The sequence below is a fragment of the Zerene cesonia genome, chromosome 29, assembly GCF_012273895.1.
Source record: "Zerene cesonia ecotype Mississippi chromosome 29, Zerene_cesonia_1.1, whole genome shotgun sequence".
Classification (NCBI taxonomy): Eukaryota; Metazoa; Arthropoda; class Insecta; order Lepidoptera; family Pieridae; genus Zerene; species Zerene cesonia.
In genome coordinates, this window is record NC_052130.1 from 1,205,066 (window position 1) to 1,229,868 (window position 24,803).

Consider the following 24,803-nt stretch of genomic DNA (forward strand, 5'->3'; position numbering starts at 1 on the left):
AGCGTGCTCGACTACCATATACATGCTATTTGCATTTCTGTTGGGATGGTACTTCCACGGTGCGAGCTGGTGAAATTTATCAAAGATCGGCGAATATGCAATAATTTCATGAGTTTATCTTAATATCCTTATAAGGATTGCTAGGATTAAATAATTCCTTTGGTATACTCTGTATAAGAGCAGGTGAGACAATTCTCTCTTTCTCTCTCTCTCTTTCAAACTCAATCGTGCAATAACTTGCCCCGCAGGTGCGCGCCACCGGCAAGATGTACGCGTGCAAGAAGCTGGAGAAGAAGCGGATCAAGAAGCGCAAGGGCGAGGCGATGGTGCTGATCGAGAAGCAGATCCTGCAGCGGATCAACTCGCGGTTCGTCGTCAACCTCGCCTACGCGTACGAGACGAAGGACGCGCTCTGTCTCGTTCTCACCATTATGAACGGTCAGTTTCTTTATGAATAGAAATAGAAATAGAAATAGAGAGATAGAAATACTTTCATAATAATGATAACAATAATTCGAATGTTTTAGTTAAATTAAACGCCGGCAAGACGATCGCAATGTAATTGTTTCTGGCCGGCGGTTGGCAGTGATCTCCCAACACTAAGCGTATCGCCTGTTTTGCTGGTATTGGGGAGAAAAAAAAAATCTTAAATAAAATAAAATACAATTGACTTTTGTTTGTTTGTCCGAATAGAATTTGTTTCTGAATGTTAGTGAATCAATGGTTTTGCTATATTGATACAGGCATGGCTTATCTATAAAAATTATCAGGAAATATGTATAAATTCATGAAATTTGTGACACTTAATTATATAATTAAGTGTCACAAATTTCTTTAATTTCAACAAAATTGCTAAGGCGCTCCTCTGAAAGGTACAGTGTTATACTTACCGTAAAAGAAAAAAAAAGAGAAACCAATATTTTGTTGTTCCTAAAACAGTTGCCTGAAAATGTGTAACTGAACATATGTTACTTGAATTTATCAATTCTTGGACTGTACATTGTACAAATAAAACATAATCCACACTAATATTATAAAGCTGGAGAATTTGTTTGTTTAAACGCGCTAATCTCAGGAACTACGGGTTCGATTTATATATACAACTCTCCGACATCATACAATTGGGGTCTTACAAGCTGAACAGTCGTGAAGACTGATCGAGGATCCTCCCCTTTTCGATGGAGGATTTCCACCTTCCTTGCTTCATAGCTCTAGTATTATAAAATATTTGACCCCATTACGGATGTGAGCAGGCGGCGACCTCAAGTTCCACATATACAACATGTGCGGCGCGGAGAGCGGGCTCGGCCTCGAGCGCGCGCGCTTCTACGCGGCGCAGGTCGCCTGCGGCCTCGAGCACCTGCACAAGATGGGCATCGTGTACCGGTGAGTGCGAGCGGGAGAGAGAGATACAGATAGAGACAAAGAGAGATAGAGATGGAGAGTGATAGAGATAGAGAGAGGGAAGGGATAGCATCTTATTTAGAAAATACGTTACAGAACAAAAGATGAAATTATATTATAAATAGTTTCAAAGAAGTAAAAAAACAAAACGCTTTAATGATAGAATCAACTGATTTGACATGCTCTTGTATATGGAGTATATGTAAGGTATTTAATTGATCCTGGCGATCCTAGTTTTGTCACAAAGTATCATTCAAACTTTGTACACTTATCAAGGATCTGCAAATTTAACTTATGTCAAAGTAGATAGTGGGTTTGCAGACAAACATGCAAACGAAGCTTTTAAAAGCGACACTTGAATGCTCTTACACAGTTAGGCTTTTGTAACTTAGTATAACTGCATATATTGTTATGTGAAACATGAATAAAATCATATAAAATATGTTCAAGAAAACGTCACATTACATATCTTAATATATATAAATTACGTGTCACGTTATTTGTCCGCTATGATCTCCTAAACTGCTCAACCGATTTTAATCAAGTTCGCACACCAGGTGCAATTTGATCCAACTTAAATAGCAATAAATAACTACCCAGGTGGGGCCGGGGCGTGCGGCTAGTTATTGTATAAATACAATAAGTAAACATATAAAATGGTATCTTTCAGTGACTGCAAGCCAGAGAACATTCTGCTAGACGACGCGGGCCACGTCCGCATCTCCGACCTCGGGCTGGCCGTGGACGTGCCCGAGGGCGGCTCCGTGCGCGGCCGCGTCGGCACCGTGGGCTACATGGCGCCCGAGGTGAGCGACACGCGACACGCGACACGCGACCTTGTTGTGTGGGGCGTAAGGGTGATAATTGCTTATGTGTGGGGTGAGGTGCTTCTGACGTTATTGTGCGGTGTGTGGGTTTATTAGTATTGGGTATGTTGTGACCTTATTGTGTTCGACTTAATGTTCATAATTGGATGTATGAAGTGAAGTGCTTGAGACGTTATTGTGTTTTATATAAAGTTTATTATTTGCTTTGTTAACAAATTCCAGATTCATAAAAAAAAAATCATTAACCTCTAAAACAAGTTTTCAATGTTGCCACTATTTCAGTTTTTCACATTTTAATCTTATCCGAGTCTATGTTTTATTTTCATACCCAATTAACATGGAATCAACGGTCAGGTGATAGACAACGAGCGCTACACGTTCAGCCCGGACTGGTTCTCGTTCGGGTGCCTCGTGTACGAGATGATCGAGGGCCGGGCGCCCTTCCGCGCGCGCAAGGAGAAGGTCAAGCGGGAGGAGGTGGACAGGAGGGTGAAGGTGAGGGAGTGAAGTGTTTATGTACGGTACTTTCATTCGTTATACATAATTAGACTTTTGGTTTTTGGTAGTTGGCAAAGGAGCTGGTGGGTCGCCTGATGGTAAGCGACCAGCATCGCTCATAAACATTTGCAGAAATTGTATGCTCGTATGGTCTGCCAACTTTGCTGGATAAGGGACTTGGGTAAGGGATTGGATAAGAGCCTCGTGCTCCTCCATTCACCGATCGATACACAGCAGCTCCTTCTCCGGTGCGAGCTGCCCCAATGCCGGTCGAAGCGTGGTCGAAACCCATACTTAAAAGGGTGTTCAGATATGACCCAAATTTGACCGCCTATTGATTGCTTAAATCGGCTACGACAAAAGCGCTCGTAGATGAATATTTGAATGAATAAATGACGCAACAAACGAGTGTCCGCCAGCACGAGCCGGAGAAGTACTCGAGCAAGTTCAGCGAGTGCGCGCGCTCGCTGTGCGGCGCGCTGCTCGCCAAGAGCGGCGGCGCGCGGCTGGGCGGCGGCGCGGGCCGGCGCGGCGCCGCGCACGTCAAGGCGCACCGCTTCTTCGCGCGCCTCAACTGGGCGCGCCTCGAGGCCGGCATGGTGGACGCGCCCTTCGTGCCCGACGTGAGTCGCGCCGCACGCGTATACACACGCACACGCACACGCACACGCGCACACGCACACGCACACGTACACGCACACGCACACACGCACACGCACACGCACACGCACCCGCACCCGCACCGAGCACACACACGCACACGCACCCGCACCGAACACACACACGCACACACACGTCAAGCATGCCACAACTCAGACGGGCGAGCAACGCCTCCGGCGGACACATTCACGTACACAATAACCCGTACACGTGCAACCGCCAGAGATACGCATAAGCACGTACACGTAAAGACAAGCAAGAACAAACTTTGCTTCTCCTTTTTCTTTTAACTTAAATTATTTTTGGTTTCCAGTTTCTCTAGCATGCACTTCTATTATTGCATGCAAAATGTTTAAATGCATTCGTATTATTCCAATAGCAGAAAAATTACCTTTTACAAGGTCCAATTCATTCCACTGTTACTGTCCAATGTGTTTAATTAATTCACTTCTTAAATTCAACAAAATAATAAATTTTTACCCTTTTACACAGTAGTTATTCATATACCGATCTTTCAAATAGACACATGATACGGTTTAAAATCAGAAACGATCGATATTTCGATCGAATTAAATTCAACTAGATTTTTAAATTTAAAATTGCCTGTGATTAGCCCAGCGACTTAACTTTCCGTGTGCAATTCCAGCCGCACGCGGTATACGCGAAGGACGTGCTCGACATAGAGCAGTTCTCGACCGTGAAGGGCGTGAACCTGGACGCCGGCGACGACACGTTCTACGGCAAGTTCAACACCGGCTCCGTGTCCATCCCCTGGCAGAGCGAGATGATCGAGACCGGCTGCTTCGCGGAGCTCAACGTGTTCGCTAAGGGTGAGTGCGATGTGGCTTGGCCTTAGGGCCCCGACACGGGCCCCGTGTCCATCCCCTGGCGTAACGCTTTATTTGAAAATATAGGGCATACGATAATTTGGATCGAATCGTATTTATTTATTTATGTTGGCTTACAAACGCATCATCTCAGTAAGTCTCAAATTATTCATTTTATCAGAGAGATAAAGAGCCCTATTCATAAAATGCGCATATTTGTAAATTATGATTTTCATGACTGATCCGCGAATCAAGAAGCCTGGCTGTCTTAGTACTACGACAGATAGAATTGTATGAATATCGACCAGATACCGAATAGTGCTGAAATCTCTTATTTCTAAGACATTTACATTAATGCCAAGACAAACATAAGAAAAAATGTATGACTATAGTATGATTAAAAAAAATATGGCTACTGTAACTTTTTCATTTTAGTTTTGGTTTAAATAAAATAAACAGTACAGTAACTTAAAAATACTGCAATTATTTTAAATCATTATGTCAAAAAATAAGTGACTTTGTAAATTGTATTTAATCATACAATGAAATTTAATAATATTATAATATTACCACGTATATCGACCAGACGAGAGCGGCACGGAGGCGCGCAGCAGCGACCTGCAGCTGGACGCGGCGCCCGACACCGCCGCAGAGGACACCGGCTGCTTCCACTTCGCCGCCAAGGTGCGCACGGGGGGGGGGGGGGGGGGGGGGGGGGGGGGGGGGGGGGGGGGGGCGCACGCTGATTACGTTACAAATACATAGAAAATTCTCGATGTATTTTTTCCTCTATTAGATGAATTCTTAAAACTGTGTGTGTACACCCCTCTAACTGGATATACCTAGGAATTAAAACTGGATATACGAACCTAGCGATATTACCATAGATTTTAAGGAAAATATAAACGAGAAATTTTGTTGTTTAAGTATTTTTTACCGTAATCAGCGTTTGCATAACTGAAAGTACCATTGAGCCATAGTGTAGCATCTGCGAAACACCCGGCATATGTGTACTTGTTCACACTAAGTGTAACTAACACAAAGTAAACATGTGTAAGTAACTAACACTGTTAAGTGAAATAACAACAATGTCAACCAATATGAAACATTGTTAAATGGCTGGGCGTTGCTACGGTTTGGCAAAAAGACGCGGGTTCAAATCCCACTTCATTACCATTTTTTTTTTTTTCTATTCTTTATCTATTCCTTATAAGTATAGTTTGAAAATGGAATGTAATTGAGAGAGTTGGTGTCGCGTGGGCCGCAGGTGCTGTGCCCGCAGAAGAAGGTGTCGGCGCGGCTGCGGCCCGTGGCGGTGCCGGCGCACCTGCTGCAGCCCGCCTCGCCGCCGCCCGACGCCAGCTGACCGCCGCCGACCGTGGGTACCGCTGACATTTTTATTTATAATGATTAACATACTATAAGTATATGTTGGCTGTGGAGCCGGTGGGTCGCCTGATGGTGAGCGCTACCGCCGCCCATGAGCATTTGGAGAGGCGGAAGGTCGATTGCAGACCTTACGCCACTACAACTGAATTGCCGACTTTAAATCGGAAAGGGATTAAGAGACGCGAGAACAGATAGACAAACACGCTTTCGAATTTTTAATATTAATAAATGTATCAATGGAAAAATAATTTAATCTTTAAAATTTCACCCATACATAACTTAATGCTTTTTAATGTAATTAAAAAATTGTATTGTTTCAGTTGGACAAAAACGCACATTTTATTTTGGGTAAATAATACATTTGTTGGTGTGCACTGTGACATCCAAATGACGTATAATTTTATAGACATTAAACGTAGTCCCATATTTTCAATTAATGTTATGAATATTTAATCTGTTGAACAATTTATATGTGTTCGAAATTAGAAAAATTCAAATTTTAAAATTAGCGTTCCATTCGTTTGGCCATTTCGTGTCACAGTCATACAGAGCATTATACGTAATACGATACACAAAGCACAAGTGAAAATCGCCACTATTACTATCTGTATAAGCGTTACAATTATCTAGCAAATGTTACCTCTGTATGTGTTAAAGTATTTTTTTTAATCTGTTTTCATCGCGTGTATTATTTTTTAACATTAAACGATGTGTCAATTATTATTTTTACAAATGTATAGCGCAACATAGTACTTCAGAATGTAAATGAGATTTGGTGTTATAGATTATTTATATTGTATAGTCGAAAAGGAAATAGAATGAAATACGCACAGATAGAACAATTTTTCGTATTTTTTTTGTATCAAATAGTGGAAAAGATTTTGGCGGCAATTTCTATTAGTCGTCTTTTAATCTTCAAAGTACGAAAGCATAACCAGTTATGTGAGAAATGGGTAGGAATGTAAAAGTTTAATTTTGTTGAAGTTTTTACGGTATTTGAACTGAATTAAAAAAAAATGTGAATAATGTTTTTCATGGTTTAATAGTATACAATTTAAAATCATGTTTATTTTTTAAATATTATTTTAAAAGTTTATTATCGTGAAAAACAGGACTTACCTACATTGAAACCCTTTCAATACACACATGTGATGCTATGCATTTCTCACTCAAGCAGATTGTAAATAATATTATTAATAGAATACGTTAATATTATTGGATAATAAAGCGAATATGTGTTTAAGGACAATTATGACGACTAATCATTCTCAAAAAAAAAAAACAATGTTTATGGTTTTTTTCAAAACCTATATGCATTGGGTAGAATATTAGAATTCATTCATTCGTACATTTCAATCATGGGTATACGCGCTTCCAAGAATGTCCAGTTGAATTAACATATATTTAAATTTAAGTTTTGAATAATATGCCGATGGGTTGTTGAAGTTAATACTGATTTTATAATGCACAATTCGTCACCTTGATGATAAAGTTCAAACGAATTTAAGCTTTTTTTTATCCAATAATACTAATGTACGTTGTAATCATTGACGCACGATATAAAACCAGACTCTCGCTCAAAAATTGGCTGCAGCAAAACTCTGCCTATGCGTGAATTAGGCAGAGTTTTCTAGTATGCGATACAATGGACTTTGAACTTTACTGCCACGAAATAAGGTGTAAATTTAAATTAATGTTTTACGCAACGCCGCTCGGACATTGTTTGACGAGCTTCTAATGGGCGATTGTAAGTTTTTATATAGTACGCCAATTGTTGTAATACGCAGAACAATCATGAACAATTTAGTTTTTAAGCTACCCTATTTTTTTTTTTTTTTTGATAATTTTCAAACTGTTTTTTGTCGGTCCATTTTCATCGTATCGATTATAAAGAGTTTTGAGGAATCTTTAACACAGGAATTTCGAGAGATTTTTTTTAATAAAAAAAATTGTATTCTTTACGGCGTATGAACTTTGGACGAATCGATATTATTTATTTATTTTTACAAGTATGATATTTTTATTGAATATAATAGGCGAGCGTAGAAGCTTCGTGAATGTGAGGTTGTGCGAATGTTGTTGAAATGTTTTGTCATCTCTGTATGTTTAGCTCGGGGCTAGATTGAGTTGCGATAATCGACTTTATATACAAAGGAATAAAGACTAAATGCATATGCAGCGAAGATACACTCGCCAGATAAAATAATAATTTTATTAATACTTATTGAAATTGACTTTGAATATCTGTAATACAAAGGACTCCCACTTATGTAAACCTCAAATTGTGTAATAATAATGCAGCAATTGATGTCTTAAGTGAAGATACAGCTATAAATTCGCGAAAAATAGAATTTTGTAACAACAAAAGAATCTTATCCAATTTAAAGCAGAGTTCCCAATACGAAATTAAAACGCGAATGCATATAAATTCGATTATTGCACTAACGTTCGAATGATTTAAAGTAACCGCGTTTAATCGCTTGTAAAAGATGAATTAGCGACGTCTTTAGGAATTAGCGCGTATGGAAACGTAGCAAACGGCTTTTTGAATTTAGAAGGTTTAGTCTGCGGTCGTCAACAAATAAAGCGTTAGGGGTATAGACTACAAACGCGAGAGTATAGTCTCTGGTCGCGGGATAATATAGAATGACATAATAATCTAGTACAATGCAATTATATTTTTTAAAGGAGCAAATTTCTAAAGTATGAATCGAGCAATAATTTAGAATCGAAATGGTTGATTCTGTAACTAAACGTTTTTTGTATTTGGTGTGTATATTTGTTATCTGTTGAAGTATTTAATGATTCACTTTTTTATATTCTAGTTGTGACTTGTCCGAGAGTGTTTCAAATGCCAAATCTTTAAATTTGTATAGATTTTGTAATAAAACATTCAACATGAGACTGCGTCGTTTTCTGTCAGGATAAAATATTAAATATAGTAATTAAATATTCCGTAACAGTGATAATGTTGTTACAGCAATTACTTTAATTGCGGATTATTGAATTTTGACGTTTATTTTATAGTTATAACAAGACATTCAATCGTCAGTAAAAAGTATGAATCAAAATTGGATTTACTGTGAATTAATTTGTTTATAAAATAAAACCGAGACACTCTCACGTCGTAAACACGTCGAATTATAAATGTATCTTAATTTGAATGGCAGTCGAGCATTCGGGGATACATTGACGCCATTTTGTAAATTGTCGTTTGAACTTCAATATTGTATTAGCGTAAGTATTATGCATTTTGATGTGTACTTTTATGGTATTTACGATTTTTAATGCCTAATGTCTTGGCGTTCGCTGTTGTAAGAACATGTTTTATTCCTTGTAATGTTATAGATGTCAATTGAAATCTATAATGTTATAAGTCTGTGTAATATTAAGGAGAAATCATTGAAACATTGTTTCGAAATGTTTGCAAAGTTCTTTGGACGTTATCGTCTGGTCCTAATGGTTTATGAGGATTTGTCTTTGCCTAAAACTATCAGGATCAGTAATGTAGGATTTGTGTTTAATAACGCTGTAAAAATAACTCGAATGAATTGATAAACGTGAAAAATACTGAAACTACGTGAAAATGCGTAAAAATACTTTTCAACGTGTCTTTTCTGATTTTATATAATAACAAAGCAGAGACAGAATTTTGGCTAGTGACTCAAACTTCTCATACAGTTGAATTTATTTTTCGTCCTAAAGCAATGTATTATTGTAATTATTATAGCGTTATCAAATGCACAGGTAAATAACAAACGATGGATATTAATCAGTTGATATCGCACAAATAAGGCTGAGCGTTTCCTCCATTCGACTGCTTGTCCATTCCACAGCTCAAACCACCATAGATTTAGATTATATGTAAAGTGATATGAATTAGTGTTATATCGACTAGACCGCCATCGTTCCTAATTCGGACTCGTTTTGATCACGTTACGAAGGTTTTTTTCCTAAGGTCCATTCGAATAATCATACGCTAGGAGCGTAAGAGCAGTTGCGTAATATGTCAGTCGCGTTTTGGAGAACAGAGAGTAATGTCGCGTTAACAAGTTGTTTTTCACGTGACAGACAGCGAAATGTAATAGTTTTTGGACTAAATGGTGCGAGTAAAACTTTTGTAGGGTGCATTGCGAGCGTAATGAGCAGTTGACAGCTCCATAGATACGCAGGAGGGGATATTTGTCGAATATTGTCTATGGTAAATTTGGAATTAAATTTCGCTGTCTGTTTGTAACCAGCGCCAAAGGGACTCGTTCGCGCCGGTTTTGAGCATTTACAATGCAATCGTCGCTAATTTTTGTATGAATTTATTTGTTATATCGCGTGCGGGCGACGGGACGTTATTTTATAATATGTTATTTTTTATGTCAATAGTTCATTAGCATTTGTACTTTTGAAGAATTTTTTAAATTTCTGTTTTGCACAGACAATAAATAACGTTCCGTTACACGCACGGTGTGTCATACCTGTGTCATACTCACGAATGCATTTCGACTAAATGTATTAAGATATTATTTTGTACTTTATAAGGGCCGGTTTTGGTGTAAAGCGACGAACGCTGCGGCACACGTCTGTCATGTAATTTAGACCTTATTTTGAAGGTAATAAGGAATTTATTTGATCGCTTTCGGAAAAAGGTCTATTTTAGGTTATGGAAGATGAATGTCAAGAGCAAGTAGCGTGTTAGTGGATTGTAAACTTAGCTTCTTGATACTGTTAGTCGTTATTGCAGTATTTTGATGCAAATATTATTTAATAAGCGTATTCATAAATAAATTGACTCCGATTAACATTTTGTTTTATTTTTATCTAACATATTTTTCTTTACACGCCACAACTCTAAATGGCACCTATTTTGATATCACTTGTCTTAAGAATTTCTGAACCGACTGTTATGAAACTTGTATAAATTCGAACTTTTTCTAAAGTTTTGGCTGTGTCGACCGCAAAAACGCTTTTAGAAAACTTCTTTTTATGGAATCAAAGAACAAGTGTCACGATCTGATATTTCAGGAATTGATAGAAAATTATTTTTTTTTTTTTATGTTTTTTTTTATGTCACAGTCGGCAATGGAGCTGGTGGGACGCCTGATGGTAAGCGCTACCACCGCCCATGAGCATTTGGAGAGGCATAAGATACATTGCAGACCTTACGCCTCTACAAATGGATTGCCGACTTTAAATTGGGAAGGGATTAAGGAAGGATTGGCGAGAGGAATAAAGGAAAGGACTGGGAAGGGGAAGGAAAAGGATACGGGCCTCCATTTGAAAGGTAGGTAGGTATGAAGAGGTAAATAAAATTGAGATGAGCAAAAGAAATAAATTTTTTCAATTCAAATATTTTATTCATATGATCAAATGGGCATATTCAACATTCCTACACGCTACTTAACTGTCGAGATAAACGCCACCTCATTTACTTTACATGCGTATAATTTATAACAAAGATATGAAGTTTAACCGAAAGATATATAATAAAATATTAGATTTTCGTCTTACGTGTTATGTATTTCCTAATAAAGTCCAAAATGGAAAATTGACGTTTTTAATGTATCACGTTAAAAAAACAATATTTATCATATTAACCGATAGAAAAACCAAAGAAAACATCGGGAAACTGAGACATCACATTTGTTGACTAACTACAACTACTATTTACATTTTGTTACCTATCTTATTTTAGGGTTCCGTACCCAATAGGCAAAACCTTCATTGTCCATTGTCTGAATGTCTGCCCGTCCGTCTGTCACCAGGCAGTCCTGTCTCACGAATGGTGATAGTAAGATAGTTGAAATTCAGAGACGATGTATTTCTGCTGTCGATTTAAAAACAAATAATAAAAAATCGAGGTTAAGGTCGACACGGTCATAAATTGGGTGCGTGACCAATTTTTTTTGCATTTCCACTTTAGTTTGTAAGGAACTTTCAGTGTCGGGAGTCCGACTCACACTTGACCGATTTATTATTTTATTCGCAATCAACCTTTAAATAGCATTTAAAACTTACGTTTCAAACAAATTTACACACACATAAACAATATAATATATACATTAAACATTGTAACTAAATTAAGGCACATCTCTATTTACATTCTACAAAACCATCGAGTTTACGTTTAACATTTAAAGAAATGTCCAAGATAGAGGACCCAGTATATAAAAATGAATGAACACTCAATACGTATTTTTAAATTTAAAACACCGTTTTCTGAACCATTATCTTACATCGACATTTTCTAATGTACCTGAAAGACATCATTTTAACCGAAACTTATGTAAAGGCAATACTTCTTGCATCATCAAAAATAATAACAGTTAGATTCTATTTATACAATTATTACATAAATTAACCAGTCTTGGCACTAGCCTTCCTCTCCCCCTTATCCACATATACCCTTGGAAACAAAACAAACTTCCCACTCTGAATCTTCTTGGTCTCATGTACAGCATCTTTTAAATTCCACGAGGGTACTTCGCAGTCGTTCCAATTCCTTGCGTTCTCTGGAATCAGCAATCTATCTAGAACCATCTTCGCTATATCTGGAACGATCGGTTGTAAAATAATTGAGCAGATTCTCAGGGTTTCCAGCGTTATGTGCAAGACAACGTCCAATTCTTTCTGGCATTCCGGTTTCTTCTTCAACTCCCACGGCTTTAGGGTCTCGAAGAACAGATTGGCCAGGTGTAACACACGTATGACTGCGTCCACCGCTTTGTAGAACTGGTAGTTTGTGTAGTGTTTGTGGCATATCTCTGAAATGTAGAGAATAATATCACTTAGAACTAAGCTTTTAAGGAGGATAATGGATTTTTAATTTATTATAGCGTAAGGACAGGTACAGTAAGTACAGGTCCTTGGTACAGTGGTTAACGCGTGAGCGTAGAACCGAGGGGTCCTGGGTTCAATTCCCGGCGGGGATGAACAAAAAAAAAAAGGGTCTCGTTCTGGCAGGACACAGAAGGCTGATCACCTACTTGTCCCTAAAGAAAATTGATCAGTGAAACAGATGTACATCATCTGGCCCATACCCACTAGGGTACACGGGACATCACTTTATAACGTAAGGCATCACATTGCATTTGGTAGATGTTATTTGAAGATATAAGTTGATAGTTGGAATTTTTTTTTGTCAGTCCAATGGTCGGTGCAATTTCCATATCATACAATATCTGCAACAGACTTGCATTTCACAGATTAAATACATTTGAGGAAGAAGAAAGGTACAAACCAGTTTTGTTTTTAATTTTACAATGATTAAACTCTACTAAGGGCTATATTTTTCTCCTCGTTGAAAAACATTAGAAGAACATAATTTAATCTTCATTGAAAAAACATTTTACAATAATTAAACTCTTCTAAGAACTATATCTTTCGCCTCGTTGAAAAACCTAAGAACACAATTTTCTTTTAATTAAAAAAAACAATTTCATTTAAAAGTAGACTGACCCGGCAACGTCTTGAGTTTGTGCATAGGCAGCATAGTGGGTTACATCTGGCCACACCGCAAGAGGAGCATAATTTTACCCAATCGAAGACACAATTTCACTAAATACTATTTGTTTTAGTGAAATTGTGTTTTGGTCTATACTAACCGGGCAGCAACTCGAGCTCGCGCATGAGCGCCTGCGTGGGCTGCAGGCTGCGGCAGCGTGCCAGCTGCGCGGCGCCGGCTGCGTGCGGGTCGGGCAGCGCGGGGAACTCGGCGCGCGGGTTGAGCGCGGCGCCCGTGCTGCGGCTGGCCAGGTTGCCCAGCGTGTCCGCCAGCTCCGAGTTCGCCGTGTTTATCAGCTTCGTTTCGCTGTAGTCTGGGGAACGCCGGCCGGCGGTTAGGTTAGTGGCGGGGGAACGAGCTTGTTTACTTATATATTATATTTTAATTATAATTACATTTCATACACACTTTGGTTTATCTTTAAAGTACAATTAATGATATTAGCTATAAGAAGCAACTGAAGGCGGTCTGCCTTCGAGTCAGAATTAGACCAAATTTACAGGCAATAACGAGCTATCAAAAACAAAAAAAAAAGTTGATCCACCCAGCACATACTCATGTTGTCACAAATCCAAACAAAAAGACAAGCAAATCTATAAAACACCTTTTTTTGTAGTCGGTTAGCAGATACTCACTCGCATCATCGGCGAGCGTGGCCTCCCGCAGCAGCAGGTAGCGCAGCGCGCGCGCGGCGGCGGGCGGCGCGTCGCGCGGCCGCGCCGCGTTGCCGGCGCTCTTGGACATCTTGGCGCCGCGCGCCGTCCAGTGCGCGTGCACCAGCAGCGCGCGCGGCGCCGCCCGCCGCGCCGCCATCAGGAACGCCGGCCAGTAGATGCCGTGGAACCTGCCGATATATGTATATTCTATCATCATCATCATCATCATCATCATCAGCCCATATATGTTCCCACTGCTGGGACACAGCCCTCCTATGAGGGTTATATCTCTGTATATTCTATGTTCATTTTTAACTCTCACATAGCTTATACGGCGGGTATCGTGCGCGTCGATCGAATCGAGAAATTCCGTAACAAAAATACCCAAGTAAACCCAAACCTAATACCCACGTACGGGATGTCCCGCCGGTGGCGTGCTAAGCTCGATAATAATTGTTGTTTTGCAAATTCTTACAGAAAAAACAATGCGAAAACAAACTGTTCTTTAAAAATATAGAAAAAATCAATATGATGAACAATGAACCGGTGGATAATGAAGAATGAAGAGCACCGGATCTCCATTTTTATGGTCTATGTATTTTGGATACATGATCTATTAAAATTAAAAATTGGTAACACATACAAAAGAAAAATAAATTGTCAGAAACGAAATGTCTCTTTTTTATATAGCCCTATATTATTACTTTCCAAGATTTAAGACATCAGTTACCTAGTATATACTATAGAATTAGAAAGCGATGAAAATAAAAAAAAATCTAATTTATTCGATTTCTTTGCACGCATATGTATCATTCGAGAACTTTTTAATAACAGTAAAAATTGGATCAAAAATCGTTGAATGGTATATGAAACCCACTCACTCAACTATCCGTGGATATATAAAACCAACTCAAACACAAACACATAGACCGATTGAGATAGGAACTCACTCAACACTCACTCACTTAACGATCAAACGAGATCCAAAAGTAACTTACACTCACTTCATGATCCAATAAGATAAACCCACTCACTTAACAACCAACCAACAACTAATCCACCCACTCACTTCATGATATCCTTGCCGACCACATGCACGTCAGCCGGCCAGGGTCTGCCTCTGCTCTTCATCAGCTCATCATCAGGGTACCCGCAGACGGTGAGGTAGTTCACCAGCGCGTCGAGCCACACGTATATGCTTTGTTCTTCGTCGTCCGGTACCTTGAGGACAATCGGAGAGAATCTAGTAACTACATAGTATAAAAAGTCCGTTTCTCTCTCTGTCCCTATACCTCTATGTATGCTTCAATCTTTAAGCCGGATGGTTCTTTTTTAAAATAGTGATTCAAGAGGAAATTTTATACGTATCTTCATCATCATCATCATCATCATCATCATCAGCCCAAATATGTTCCCACAGCTGGGACACAGTCCTCCTATGAGGGTTCAGGCCATAATCTACCACGCTAGCCAAGTGCGGTTTCATAGATGTCACATGTCTTCGAACTATTAACTCTTGGACATGCTGGTTTTCTCACGATGTTTTCCTTCACCGTTTTGAACAGTGATGATGTTACACATGCGCAGACAAATTGAAAAATAAATTTATTCCCTGCACACGCTCGCCTGGTTTCGAACCCCGACTTGTCGATTTTAAGTCCGAGGTCTTCACCACTGAACCACCACTGCTTTTACTTTATACGTATAATAACAACATCTATTAAACTGCACCCAACTTTACGCGAGCGAAGCCGCGGACAAAATCTAGTTAGAAATAGCTCTATCTTAATGACTATTATGAAGATTCACGTCACATTTCACATTTGTATTTTTGTACATACTAAGTAGTGATTGTCTGAAAACATTACAAACATACATATTTTTTAAATATTATTATTTAAAAAAATTGTTTCACCATTAACAAGGTTCAACAACTTCACTGAGTGACATATGCTATATATGTCCCACGGACGAAGAGAACACCTAGTTTGCAAAGAGATACTCACTCTTCCCAGTCCATTCCTTCTCTTCCGTCATCAAACCATTCCTTATCCCTTCCTTAAAAGCGGGCAGCGCATCAGCAGAGGCACTACCTCTGCTCTGTTCATGTGTGGTGGTAGTCGCTTACCATCAGGTGAACCATCAGTTCGGATACCATTTGCCCTATGACAATTGACAATGCACTAAGTCGATCGACATTTTTGTTACTTGCTTTTTGAGTTCAATCAAATAAAAACTTCTATATAATTTACTAGCTGCGCCCCGCGGTTTCACCCGCGTAAGTCCGTATCCCGTAGGAATATCGGGATAAAAAATAGATGTTGGCCGATTCTCAGACCTACCCAATATGCTTACCAAATTTCAGAGGAATCGGTCAAGCCGTTTCGGAGGAGTATGGCAACGAAAACTGTGACACGAGAATTTTATATATATAGATATAATACATAATACTTTTAGGAATAACTGTAAATGGTATAAACCTCTTCAAAAATCACCATACCCGAATAGCCCAGTGTACCCTGGATGCAGGTCTGCTGACTGAGATGTCTGGAAGGTATACATCGTCTGCCACCATCTCTTGGAGTTGATTGTGGAATTTTGCAGGTTGAACTACGCCATCTGGTGGTCAAGAATTTAAAGTTTAAAAATAGTTATAAGTATTCAACATAAAGGTGACCAACGTCCCTGGGCGGTACCTGTTTTCAGCCAATTCTTAAGGTGTGTCTTGAAGGCACTCAACCGAAACATGTAATTGTTCTCCTCGGTCCACTCCACTTTGTTTCCTGATTCTACCGACACTCTCACCTGTAAAATAAATAATTATTATACAAACAATAAAATAAATATAATAATATATACAATAAAATAATTATAATAAATAATTGGTTGTGATGGTTCTTAATCATCTCAATAGATGGCGTGGGGTGCCCCTTAGGCACATGAAACCGAAAGAGTAGAAGAAATTCGATTACTGTGGCAGGATCACGGATGGCCGAGAGGCTAGGCGTTGCTACGGTTAGGCAAGATACGCAGGTTCGAATCCTGCCTCGTGATCAAATTTTTTCTATTCTTTCAAAATTTCTCATTTATAAAGCATTTCAATGCTATAAAACTAGAAATTAAATATTATACAGACAGTTTAAAAAACTGAAAAAAATATGATTTAATGATAGAATCAATTAAATTGTCCGTTTGCTGTGTATACAGAATAAACGTAAAGAAATTAGTAAATTATCCTGATTGGCATTTTATCCTCAGCAGGATAAAATGCTAATGAGGATAAAAAGCTATACTCATAAAACTATACTATTAACACAGATTCTTGATAAGTATAAAAAGCTGGGATTAAATTTGTCTGTTTAAAGTGGGTCAAATGATGTCTGAAGCAATACAGAACTATAGCCTGATTATATACTATATAATCACGCTGAAACCATTGAATGGATATTGATGAAATTTGGTATGCAGACAGGGTGATAGGATATTTTTTATCTCAGTCAGGCCGCCCTTGGGGTAAAACAGGAATCTTCATAGCCGGGCAGGGCTGGAACGAACATCTAGTTATATAATTTCATTTGAACAAACACATAATCATCGTCCATCTTCCGGCTCACCTTACCGTCGTCAGTAACTTCTTCTCTCGTGTGAGCCTCAGGCACGAACGCCTCGTCGTTTACACTGTACCAGCCAGAGTATTTTGCCTTGTATATATAGTCTTGATCCTTTAATTCTTTCTGAAAAATACAATTATTCTATTATATCACTAGCCTTTCAACCTGGATTCACATCAGTTGACCCGGGTTAAAAAAATCATCGCATAAAACAAGGAACAAGGAAGGGAATGGATACAGGACAATAACATACTCAGACATTATATAGGCTGTCCCGCTGACGCACAACGGAACTTATAGTCTTTAATATGCTAATTACGTAAAAGTCAGTCATAACATCCGCAATGCATTTTTCCTATATGAATTGTTTATCTCACCCAAAAATGTTTAACTGCCCTCAAATGCCTCTCCTCAGTAGTCCGCACGAAGTCTGTATACTCCACATGAAATTCTTTGAACAAATCTCTATACTCTTTTGACATAGCGTCACAGTAGTCTTGTGGGGACTGATTGGCTCTGGCTGCCGCTTGTTGGATTTTAGTGCCATGTTCGTCAGTGCCTGTAATGGATATTTTTTTTTTATGATTGCACATTATGTATACATACCTGTACATCAACTTTTGGATATGTTGTGTTGAACTAATTGTAAATATTATAAAATTTATGAAATTTTATGTCAAAAAGTATTAGATAGGCTACCAGAAACATTATTGTGCAAGTAGTTAAACCTAGGGTAGGTTTATGTGGTGATGTGGAAATATACTGAAGATATTTCAACTAAATTTTTTTAAGGTACAATATTTGAATAATTTTTTAGAATATTTAAATATTGCAAGAATTCAACTTAAATTGCCTAAAATTTGTAATGACTCCTAAGTTATTAATTGAAAATTGGTGTCTACTTCAAATGCATGAGTTATTACATGAGCATTTGAAATATTTAAAGTAATTTATTTTTTCACTTGTGATTGTTTATTTGTGGGTTTTGAAATCGGTTTACTTTATTTATATATTTATTTTTGTTTTTTAACAAATTCTTTTCAGAACATACTTGAGTATAAAATCAGCAAATATAATAATCCTATAATTTTTATAAAAAATACTGATAATAAAAAGTACATTACAAACCTGTACTAAATATAATTTTACAATCTGGGTTAGTCAACTTCTCAAATCGCTGTATGGCATCTGCAACTACGGCTGTGTACAAGTGACCGATATGAGGTGCTGAAAATTATGCAAAAATATTGCTGAGTGTAATGAAAACAGTCTGATAAATAAATAAACCAGTGGGAATTGAGCTAAGTTAAATGTTCCTTTACTATGATTAATTTTGATAATATATGTTATCCTATCCTATCCTACTAATATCCTTCCTACTTCCTACTTAATATTATATGTGATAGTTTGTAAGGATGTGCGAGTGTTTGTTGCTCTTTCATGCAGACTACTGAACCAATTGCAATAAAATTTGGTATGTAGACAGCTGGACAACTGGAATAACACATAGGCAACTTTTTATCCCGATATTTACACGGGATACGGACTTACGCGGGTGAAACCGCAGGGTGCAGCTAGTTATTGCATTTTTAAACAATTTTTTTTTCCTACTGCCTAAAGCTTAGAGTAAAGCCCATTTGTTTTGTTATTCAGTATATTAATTCCGATTGGAATTGAATAGTCGGAACTAAGACATGATCTGTATCTTAATTTCCATAATGTAAAGATTTTATAATAAAACTTACCGGCATTTACATAAAATATAGGTGTAGTAACATAGAAAGGTCTCCTTTGAACTACAGAAGAAAGCAATCGAGCTGAAATCCTCATCTTGATTAACAATAATAATACATCGAAGATTTATATTCTCAATTCTGTACTTATAGGTTATCTTTTCATTAAATTTTTTTTCCATGAAATATTGATACGTTTCTGAATTCTTTCCGAATAATTTCAAAAATCTTGTTATTGTTTACAATAAAATACTGTACATAATTTATTTTAGGTTAACGCAGTAGATAAGTACCTATTAGAAATAGAAATAATTTGTATATTTTTATACCCAATTTAAAAGTCAATACCATAGACTGGACTATACATATAATTATGTATGTCAAAACACGGAGTAAATAGTTCTTAATCTGTGGTCAAAACTCAAGCTTCATACTCTAAACAACTTACAAATTCCACAAAACAAAATAACTCGTTGCTACAAAAAAACCGACAAGCATATAATGATCTTAATTGATTATATGTTATAAAAGTTCAAGTTTTCTTCTTTGATATGAGTAAGACAATGGTCAATTTTATAAAAATATACTTAAATCATAACGGGAGAACGCAGATCCTATAACTATTACACTATAACGTACTATTAAAAAAGTTAACATGAATAGATATAAGTGTTAATGATTTAGACCACAGATAACTTAATACTATACAAGTATTTACATTGATTTGACTTGTTATGTTCCTACTTTTGCATTAACGCGCTCGTAGACCATATATTATACACTATCGCAGACTATGCATACGGTATACCTGTTAAAGTTGACATCTGACAACTGACATGAGTATCTGTCACTGCCAGTTTAAACGCAATTTTGATCTGTATTCGATAAAAATAAAATAATAAATCAATTTTTATAAAAATAACTTTTATCATAAGCCAGCTGCTATTTAGTAAGCGAAAAATGGAAGAATGCGATAGTGAAAATGAATATAAAAGAAATAAGGTATAACCTAACATTACTACCATTACGCCGATAAACGGTAATCGGCATAACAAAACGGCAAAGTGTATATTTTCTAGAATAATTCCACATTTTTTTGCATATTGAAAGCACGAGCATGCTTTTATATTTTGATATTACTGTTTAATTATAATTATAACATGGATATTATATCGAAAATATATTTATTTATGATGTAAATAACAGCTGTGGATTAAGAGCAGTATATCATTTCTGACGCCAGTTTAAATATTGTGAAAGTTATACAACTGTTTCCTGTTTGCACCTATAAATTATAATAATTACTGTACAGGGCACTGATTATTTGGTAGTTTTCTTAAGTTTTAAGTAAATTTGAAAGGCTCTATAAATCCTTTTGTTTGTATGTATGACATGGGAAACTTGTAATGTACATTACTAAGACATGTGTGTTTATTTTTAATGTATGAGAAGCCATAAACAACTACTTATTTAAATTTATTTATTCATCTTTTACTGGTTAAAAAGTTTTGAAAAACATTTTTCATAATGTGAATCAGTTTTACAAGCTGCAGCACGATATAAGAGAATATATGTTTATGCCTATAATAAATTGATCATATTCCATATGTGCTCTATCAAAATTAAATTTTATATCTTTTATTAAAGGTGTCCCAACTCTAACTTTTATTTATTAAATAAGACTTTTGACAGAAGCACTTTTGAATCTTAACATAGTTTTAACATTTACCACCTTTTCTTCTTCATATTTTGCTGTAGTCTGATTTTATATTCTGTTTATCATTTCTTTCTAGGACCGCAGCCCATCACCTGGAGTGAAATCAACAGCTGTGGTGAAGTTCACTGCATTCCAAACTCCTGTGGGCTATGCCCGCCTGCAATGTAACACTGACCTCAACCTCCCCCCCTCAAACTGGGGAGGGATAGATACATATGGCTTGAAACAAATCTTGACTAGAGGCACAGGATTGTCCAGGTTTGAATTTTGAATGTTTATGATTAGAAGTGAATGAAGAAAATGTAAAAAATGCATAAAAAATCGTCATATATAAAACATTTCAATGCTATAAAATTGAATATGACAAACATCACATCCATTGATGCAATATTGTAATCATTGAATAAATCCTACTAATATTATAAATGCGAAAGTTTGTAAGGATGTGTGTGTTTGTTGCTCTTTTACGCAAAAACTGTTGAACTGACTTCAATGAAATTTGGTACATAGACAGCTGGACAACTGGAATAACATATAGGCAACTTTTTATCTCAATATTCCTATGGAATACAGACGGCGCAGCTAGTGTTTTATATTTGTTGAGATGGTTGTTAATCATCTCAATAGATAACGTGGGTGTCCCTTAGGCACAAGAAACCAAAATTGCTGAGGCGGGATCATAAGTTTGGCAAAATAATGTAGATTTGAGTCCTGGCTTGTGATCAAATTATATCTATTCTTTAAAAATTTCTGAAATGTATTGTATCTATTATATATTATGATTATTATTAAAGTTTGACTGTTTATTAAGACTGAATCAATTTTGATGGAATTTGTGAATTCTTTTTATTAAATAATTTTTAATACACAATACAATACTATAAACAAATACTATTTTTGAAAATGGATTTCCGTAATTGTAGCTTCAGGATGGCACACATGTTCCCAGACTGTGTGGGTGAGGTGGACGTTATATCAGACGCCGAATGCATCAAGAAATTACTAAAGCTACCCTACCAGCCTAATGGAACTGTGAGTAGACAAAATATCGTAGACTAGTGGTGTTAATTCCCTTGAATAAATCAGATTTCCTAGATTATTATGGATCCATCTGTAATAATCTGAGGTTTTACTTCTCTTTGGAAGGTTTTACTTCTCTTTCACTCCACACTTCAACTTCTTCAAGCTTAACTCTTCTCTTATTTCTATTTTTCTTGATAAGAAGTATTTGAGATTAATATTTCCATTATAAAATGTAGAACAGTGAAAACTAGTGGCCTAATAAAATACATTTTTATGACTGTCCCAAAATTTGCCTTACATGTGTGTGCAATTGTGGACATTAAATTACAATACAATGTTATAAAAATATGCACTAACACGCAAGCGCAATAAGTAAATCATAACAAATTCTTTAATATGTCATTTCAAAAATAAACCATTTACCAGGTCAGCATGATGGTGCACAGAGTGGAAAACACTCTGCTTCTTGATGACTTCGACGTCTACGATTACCTGATGAAGTCGGAGTGGTCGTGGCTTAAGGATTTCTTCTATGAGAATATTTTGAAAACTATGTCTGAGAAGGTAAGATTTGTTTTAATTTATGTAGAATTTTTTTGTGAATGACCTAAATATGTAAGATTTACTGGAGTGTAATTATATCTTTATAACTATTACTTTTTACTGGGTGAAAACGCGACTGAAACTAGTGAAGCATACATGAAGTGATCAGAACTAAGTTCATTTTTTAAGGTTAATTTTGTATTTGTCCACAGGAGCGTATGTCCCTTACCCCCGCCCCGAGCCTCAGCTCGCTGCAGCTCACGCATAAGTTCTTGTCCCACAGCGTGGTGGAACGGCCTCAACCATTGCCAGCCACTTTACCCCATACCCCCATGTGTTTAACTGGTGCGTATTTGTTCTTGCTAAAAAAATACTCCCATATGTCCTTCCTCAATTTACCATATGTTAATGCAAATAAAATGTATCGTGTAAAACCTTCCCTATACAAAAGTAACATAAACCATAACATTCCAGGACCATTTCTCCCCGAGCCCGAAACTCGACCAGAAGAACCAGCAGAGAATGCGTACAATCGCAATGTACTATGGACATTCGAGGACATACACATGTTAATTGGTAGTAATTTGCCCATTTTCGGCGACAAGGACCGACCCTGCGTCTCCTTACGTCTCCGGGACGCCAGGGAACCTATAAACGTACTAACCGGGATAGACTATTGGCTAGACAACCTAATGTGCAACGTCCCGGAAGTCCTGATGTGCTACCATCTAGATGGAATAGTCCAGAAGTACGAACCAATGAAGACAGAAGACTTGCCGAACATGGAAAATTCGAAATTCTCCCCGAAAGTGATAAGAAACGTGGCGCAGAATATACTGTCCTTTCTGAAGTCGAACGCTACGAAATCTGGGCATACCTACTGGTTGTTCAAAGGGCCCCACGACGACGTGGTCAAGTTGTATGACTTGACCACATTATGTCCAGATAGTATGGACAATCCGTTCACAACTCCAGTGGCGATGTTGCTATACAGAGTGGCCAGGAACATGAGGTTGATGAATCGCTCGAAACATGTTCGCCAACTGTTGGGACACGTTGTGCAACTGTTGAAGGTGGAACGGTATCCGCAGATAATAGCGTCTTCGTACTACATGTTGTCTGATTTGTATGTGCCCGCTACTACTAATCCGGCGAATCCGGAGTTTAAAGGTACGTTAAAGAAATGAAAAGGTAATTTGTAAGGGATTCTTTCCATATACAGTATTTATCGGTGAGGCCATATTAAATGTAAGAAACCATATGAAAAATAGTCCCTTAATGATACCTTTATTAGAATTATTGTGAAGATTCTTTATGTGCGTTTAATACTTAGTCTATGTTTAGTGTTTTCTATTTTGATTACTTAATTTTTAAACAAAGTTAAAAAAATCCTTCACTTTTAACAATAAAGCACTTTTTTACAGATGAAAGTTCAGATTCCGACGAGGAATCTGACTACGAGGCTGAGAGTTATAAGGAAAATTTTGAAAACGCTTCCGATAGAGAAGCGTGCGAGCAACACAACAATATGAGTGAAAAGGATGAAACTATTCAAAAGGAAAATGATTCTGAAAAGGTATGTTTAAACTTTGTAAAAAAAATAACAACATATGATAAAAAATATAAATATTGTTATTTGGTTTTACCCTGTTTTAAACTTAATTTTGTTAAAAATAATTTATTATCACCTTTAAAATTATTTTACACAGAAAGCGACAATGTTATGTTTTATTATGTATTAATAATCTTATATGATTATTACTTAAAAAATAATATAATAAACTTAATTGGCGAAAGTCAAAAAGGAATAAATATCAGAAACTAGCAAACTCGGCGAACTCCGTTTCGCCACCAGATGGCTTCGTTTTTCCCGCTTTTCTGTTGAAATTTTTCCGGAATTTTCTTTGCTATAAACCTCACGACGCCCAAGACCTTTCCAACGAATGCAACACCGTGGAAATCGGTTCGTGCGTTCTGGAGTTATAGCGTCAGGAAGGAAAACCCGACTTATTTTTATATAGTAGATAATGAATATCTTATAGAGGTACTATTTCAGGCGAAAGAAAAAGAAACATATGAGAGCAATGAAAACGTAGAAGACATTTCAAGCGAGGATCGTCTCGCATTACAAGTCAGAGGTTTAGCATTAAGGGATATTGGACATAGACCTACAAATCATACTACAGTGAGTTTCTTAATCTATACCTTTGAATGTGTAATTATTTTTTAAATGATATTCTAGATATACTATGAAATGTGTCAGTGTTGTAGATTAATAAAAGCAAAGATCCTAATACACCTGGGGTAACCTGGTTTGAAGTTGCAATATTGTATAACGTTATTATTACGTCTGTAAAGCTAGAAAGGTCAAGTCGGCAGAATCACTCGAATTATATCTCAAAATTTAGTGCTCATTTAGT

The 24,803-nt window shown here is 37.1% G+C and overlaps 3 protein-coding genes across 5 annotated transcripts in view; 2 read left to right on the top strand and 1 right to left on the bottom strand.

Moving 5' to 3' along the window:
- Positions 1-6,873, top strand: part of LOC119837743 (G protein-coupled receptor kinase 2) — a 48,779-nt gene extending 41,906 nt beyond the window's left edge. For 2 of the 3 annotated variants that reach the window (XM_038363471.1, XM_038363473.1), the window contains exons 6-14: positions 249-438; positions 1,254-1,386; positions 2,075-2,210; positions 2,586-2,726; positions 3,149-3,352; positions 4,036-4,219; positions 4,803-4,900; positions 5,484-5,594; positions 5,926-6,873. In XM_038363471.1, coding sequence (XP_038219399.1) covers positions 249-438; positions 1,254-1,386; positions 2,075-2,210; positions 2,586-2,726; positions 3,149-3,352; positions 4,036-4,219; positions 4,803-4,900; positions 5,484-5,582 — 1,185 coding nt within the window. In that variant the 3' untranslated portion in view covers positions 5,583-5,594; positions 5,926-6,873. Of the gene's footprint in view, positions 1-248; positions 439-1,253; positions 1,387-2,074; positions 2,211-2,585; positions 2,727-3,148; positions 3,353-4,035; positions 4,220-4,802; positions 4,901-5,483; positions 5,599-5,925 lie in introns of all 3 variants that reach the window. The other variant, XM_038363472.1, reaches the window with a different exon arrangement.
- Positions 6,874-10,945: 4,072 nt separating this feature from the next.
- Positions 10,946-19,423, bottom strand: LOC119837939 (methionine--tRNA ligase, mitochondrial). The gene is made up of 10 exons (XM_038363733.1): positions 19,113-19,423; positions 18,496-18,594; positions 17,745-17,926; positions 17,371-17,490; positions 16,453-16,561; positions 16,257-16,375; positions 14,826-14,977; positions 13,736-13,944; positions 13,201-13,413; positions 10,946-12,360 (listed from the first exon to the last, which is right to left on the bottom strand). The coding sequence occupies exons 1-10, from the start codon at positions 19,195-19,197 to the stop codon at positions 11,954-11,956; spliced, it is 1,695 nt and encodes a 564-aa protein (XP_038219661.1). The 5' UTR covers positions 19,198-19,423; the 3' UTR covers positions 10,946-11,953.
- Positions 19,424-19,941: 518 nt separating this feature from the next.
- The window catches only part of LOC119837989 (erythroid differentiation-related factor 1), a 13,926-nt gene continuing 9,064 nt past the window's right edge, over positions 19,942-24,803 (top strand). The window contains exons 1-8 of the mRNA XM_038363800.1: positions 19,942-20,102; positions 20,894-21,075; positions 21,741-21,849; positions 22,267-22,404; positions 22,596-22,728; positions 22,858-23,553; positions 23,808-23,959; positions 24,440-24,568. Coding sequence (XP_038219728.1) covers positions 20,061-20,102; positions 20,894-21,075; positions 21,741-21,849; positions 22,267-22,404; positions 22,596-22,728; positions 22,858-23,553; positions 23,808-23,959; positions 24,440-24,568 — 1,581 coding nt within the window. The 5' untranslated portion in view covers positions 19,942-20,060. The remainder of the gene's footprint in view (positions 20,103-20,893; positions 21,076-21,740; positions 21,850-22,266; positions 22,405-22,595; positions 22,729-22,857; positions 23,554-23,807; positions 23,960-24,439; positions 24,569-24,803) is intronic.

Excerpts from the sequence above, each read along its gene's own strand:
- LOC119837939 (XM_038363733.1), bottom strand. The coding sequence starts at position 19,197 with ATGAGGATTTCAGCTCGATTGCTTTCTTCTGTAGTTCAAAGGAGACCT. Across the intron at positions 13,945-14,825 it reads GTCGGCAAGGATATCATGAA|GTTCCACGGCATCTACTGGC; the intron begins GTGAGTGGGTGG and ends ATATATCGGCAG. Across the intron at positions 13,414-13,735 it reads CACGCTCGCCGATGATGCGA|ACTACAGCGAAACGAAGCTG; the intron begins GTGAGTATCTGC and ends GGCGTTCCCCAG.